Source organism: Saccostrea echinata, unplaced genomic scaffold (genome assembly GCF_033153115.1).
Source record: "Saccostrea echinata isolate AGI-Se365-2 ecotype Australia unplaced genomic scaffold, CSIRO_AGI_Sech_v1 ptg000015l, whole genome shotgun sequence".
Classification (NCBI taxonomy): Eukaryota; Metazoa; Mollusca; class Bivalvia; order Ostreida; family Ostreidae; genus Saccostrea; species Saccostrea echinata.
The window spans coordinates 5,575,675-5,580,317 of record NW_026889764.1 but is presented as its reverse complement, the minus strand read 5'-3'; the positions used below and the strand labels follow the sequence as shown (position 1 = coordinate 5,580,317).

The window sequence follows — 4,643 nt, the reverse complement described above, 5'->3', positions numbered from 1 at the left end:
ATCGCTTGACAAAGAAATGGATGAACAAAGTGATTACTATAGGGCTCCCGCATCTTTGAGTCGGGGCTCTTATGAACAAGCTGATGCTCAAAGTAATTTTAAACAACTCAGTACATGTAAAAATTTCAGTACAAACCTCTACTTGTTCCATATGCATTGGATCTGCTTGTACTTCATGGTCATTTGGTAGTTCACATTGCAACTCATCATCATCATGATTCTCCTGAAAGTATTTCATATCTGTTTACAAATTTACATGACCCTACAGCATATAGTGGCTGATACTTTACAATAAACAAGCTGATGCTAAAAGTAATTTAAAGCAAGATAAGTTTGTGAAACAGTATGCCCCCAGCGGCAACAAATTTAGAAAAGCTAGTTTTAGCATAAAGGTCAAGGTCTCAAGGTCACTGAAAGAGCTTCATTAGTGGAGTATGCATACCAAATATGAAGTCTCTATCTCTCACAGTTCAAAAGTCATGGCAAAGGTTAAAGTTGACAACAGATACACAGACAGGACAAACAAAAATATGCCCCTGCTCTTTGGGCATAATAATTCAGTACATGTAAAAATTTCAACACAAACCTTTATTTGTTCAATATCCATTGGATCTGCTTGAACTTCATGGTCATTTGGTAGTTCACATTGCAACTCATTATCATCATGATTCTCCTGAAAATATTTTACACCTGTTTACAAACTTACTTGACCCTATAGCATATAGTGGCTGAGATATGATACAAGACATTAAACTGGACAAAGGGGATACTCCAAATTAGTTCTTCTCAACTTTGTTGACGTGAAATAACTACAGTGTTAAAGGTACATGTGTCACCTGCATTCCTATTGACTCTAATATTTACCTTGACCAGCGAAAGATATTATCACAAGAAATCAATATGTGAAATATCAACTCCCTGTATCACTTCCCATGTAAAAGTTATGGTCAATGTTATCTTTTAAAAAAGAACATCATATCTCCATTTTGTAACTGCAGAAAGGTCTTGTCACAAACAACACACATGTGAATATAAGTATCCAATCACACTTTATTCAAAAGTTATGGGCTGTGATATCTACAGTATGACAGACAGATGGACTGATAGACAGACACCTTACAAAATTTTCACTAAGTTTGCTATGCTTTGCAGAAGACACAAAAGTGTCATTGTTTTGGAGAAAAAAGAAATTGCAAGGATATCCTGGTTTTGTGTAAATATTACACTCTTTGTTGTCACTACTTACATTACATTTTGTACTTTCTTCTTGTTCCATTTCTGCAGAAGCTGTTACCATTTTTTGTACCAGTTCTTTCCTGCAGTTGGTGCATACTCCTGCAAAAATTATGAAAATGCAAAAATTTTGAATGCATGCACAAAAATTAATGAAGCAGAGCCTCCCTTTTTTCTGCATCAGCACAGTCCAGGAAATACATTTACTTACTTTCAAACAAAAGATATGATAGAAAATAATATTTTACCAAAACAGACATACAAACTGATAATTTGCTTCAAGATACACAATACAACATATTTGCATGCACTTGTCTGTCAGACAAAGGAACAGAGAGACAAGGTGATTGCAATAAAATCCCTTTCTTATCAAAATAAGTGTTTGAGAACACGAATGACCCTGCTAAACACATGCTCAAGCATTGAGACAAAGTGATCCCTACATGCTTCTGCTGGCTAACAGCAGGCATAATAAAAATGCATTATAGTGTAGTTATACTGAAAAGAAAAACAGCAGCAAACCTGAACCAATTTGTATAAGGACATCATGATGTTTCTTGAGAAAGAATGATTGTTCTTTTGTAATGGTTCCTTTTGAATTGCTCCGGCTCTTTTTGGCACATTTCCATCCTAAGGAACACATCTTGCTTGATCTCCACCCAACCCCAAGAATGTATCTATAATTCAAGAACAGTTTAAAAATAAATAACACAAGCAATCTGGAATGCACTTGAGTATATGACATTTTATGAAGGCAAAAATCATTATAATGTTGATGTAGGGCAACATATCAAAATAAAATAAACAAGTGTTTGAGAATACAATATATATTGCATGCTCAAGAAGCTTGTATATTTACCAGAAATTACATACATAATACATGTAACATATACAAATGTATAGTGTAATACCTGTGTTTTGGGCAGATGGTAAGTGTTTCATCGTCCTCATTAAAAAGGCCTGCCCTCGTCTTTATAAAGTCACATTCATTTTGTATACTTCTGCGATTGATGGAATGCTTCTGTAGATGTGAATCTACAGAATTTTGGCAGCAGGTCAAGGGTAATATTTTTTCGGGCCAAGTCTTCTTGTAATCAATCAGTCCACATCCAGAGGTTGATGATGATCTGAAACTGCACACAAACTGGGTCACACCTAGAAAACAATACACAACTATGATGAAGATAAACTATTTTTACAAAATTTGAATTGAAAATCCTTTGAAAAATTTTTTAAGAAAATTCGGTGAACTAAAACACTGATATTAAAAGTCATGAAGGGCTCCATTGGAAAATTTCTGATAGAACAAAGTATAGTTTTTGTGGAATGTGATTTTTGACAAGGTCTAATTGTGATATGAGGCTTGATCTTTGACCTCAAAATGTACCAATGTCTTCCTCTCATCACCCATGATGAATGTGTGACAAAAAACCACTAAAGATGATATAGCCCATGGTGAAGCTTTAGTTGAAGTGAAGAATTACCTAAACATATAATTCAGAATTTCAAGGTAAAGATCAAATACCAAGGTTTACGTCAGATTTGAACATGCCATTCAGTAGATTTCATCACGATCTATTTACATGTGATAATTGAAACTAATTTACCTTATGGTTTTCTCACAACAGAGCTAAATGTAAAATTCAGAAGTTCAAGGTCAAATATCTAGGTCAAGGTCAGAAGTGAACATGCCATTTAATAGATCTCGGCACGTTCTATCTACTTGTACTGTTTGAAACCAATCAACAGGTTGGGCACAACACCACAAATGCGAGAGTATCCCAAATGCGAGGCTGTCACTGTTTTGCAAGATGAATTTCAACAAAATTTGTCTGCTTTATAATAAAAAATTAAATGTCCGAATTTTGTTCTCTAAGTTATAAAGGCTCATCTTTAGGACATACTGAAAAATGTTTACAAAAAGCATTCATGCATTTCATGTACAGTTTTCGCGATTATAGCTGCACATGTTCTGCAGCTATAATCTCGAAAACGGCAAATTTACAAATGTTCTTCTTTTGTAAACATTGTTTAGTTAAGAAATAATGTATCACTTTTAAACATCTATCGGGATATAAATACAGGTTGGTCACATTATTACTTATATTCACATTTATGACTTATTCATATTTTATATTTTCCTGATTACAATATTTAACGCGTGAAATATTTTATTTTTCAAACTCAACGGCACGTATTTGATCCACTGATTGTGCGTCGACCTTTTATGATGTCACTGAGAAATTACATCGAATGTTTATGACGCGAGGAACCGTGTTTATACGGATATAGATACGCGTTGCTCTTAATAGTGTTATACAAAAGAAAACATTTGCAAATGTAAATATTATATCATAAACATGAACCCTTTTAACTTTGAGATCAAAATTAGGAAATTTATTTTTTTAGTACTTGAAAAACAGACAAATATGGCTGAAATTCATCTTGCAAAACAGACACAGTCTCACATTTGTGGAATAGTCTCATATTCAGCAATTGTGCCTAACCTGATCAAGGGCGTAGGAGGAATAGCACCCCCCTCCCCCCACGTTTTGGGAAGTCAAAATTTCCTATAGTAAACACTTATAAATCCTGGTTCTCCTCCCCTCCCACTTTTAGGACAAGAGCAAATTTTGAAACCAGAGTTGAGTCTGTTATCCTAGTTGCCCTCCCCCTTTTCGAATCAATATTGGCCACCTAAAGTTTTGTCAACTTGTTGTGGTGCTGATACCTTAACATCATATTTTGGTGTACTGGATCTGGAATAACAGACTGCTGTTGTTGAATGCAAATGAATGCTATACTGTACAGGTAATGAGGTATACCGGGTATGACTATGAATTTTGTGAAATATTGTTTGAAATATTACATGTCAAAAGAACAGTAATATACAGACATACAGAGTGTAAATCTACCAATTTGACCTTATCAGTGATTAATGAATATGCTCTAAACAATACTTGAAAAAAAAATGTATAAATGCACGAAATGAAAACATATCTCGACAGTCAGATAAAATGTTTCCATCGGATTATATATTTTATAAACAAACCATAAAAACGACGTTGGTGAGTACTAGAAGCATTGTACTATTGATAAATTGTGAGTTAGACATTTCATTCGCTTTGCAAGTATCGAAAATCAACCCGAGAATGCCGCCTCTGGTTGGAGGCGGGGAATTCCCAGTTTTCGTAAAGGCGCCGGTTCTGACGTTGTCCTTGCACGTAAATTAAAATATAAAAATAGTCAGAAAGCCAGGAAAACGTCAGATATTTCGGACTATAAATAATACTTTTCAGTCACCTACAATCGCTTGATGCAGTCATGTCCTCTGTAACCGCACAAAACCTGCTTACATGGTGTTTTTCTTCTCCAACTTCTGCTGCAACTCCAACTTTCTGTTAGTCATC

General features: G+C 34.7%; 1 protein-coding gene across 1 annotated transcript; it reads right to left on the bottom strand.

Moving 5' to 3' along the window:
* Positions 1–910: 910 nt before the first annotated feature.
* Positions 911–2,644, bottom strand: LOC133188021 (uncharacterized). The gene is made up of 5 exons (XM_061323410.1): positions 2,641–2,644; positions 2,145–2,388; positions 1,756–1,910; positions 1,225–1,335; positions 911–957 (listed from the first exon to the last, which is right to left on the bottom strand). The coding sequence occupies exons 1-5, from the start codon at positions 2,642–2,644 to the stop codon at positions 911–913; spliced, it is 561 nt and encodes a 186-aa protein (XP_061179394.1).
* Between the last annotated feature and the right edge of the window lie 1,999 nt (positions 2,645–4,643).

Excerpts from the sequence above, each read along its gene's own strand:
- LOC133188021 (XM_061323410.1), bottom strand. Across the intron at positions 1,336-1,755 it reads CCTTATACAAATTGGTTCAG|GAGTATGCACCAACTGCAGG; the intron begins GTTTGCTGCTGT and ends TAATTTTTGCAG. Across the intron at positions 958-1,224 it reads AAGTAGTGACAACAAAGAGT|ATAACATTGACCATAACTTT; the intron begins GTAATATTTACA and ends CTTTTTTAAAAG.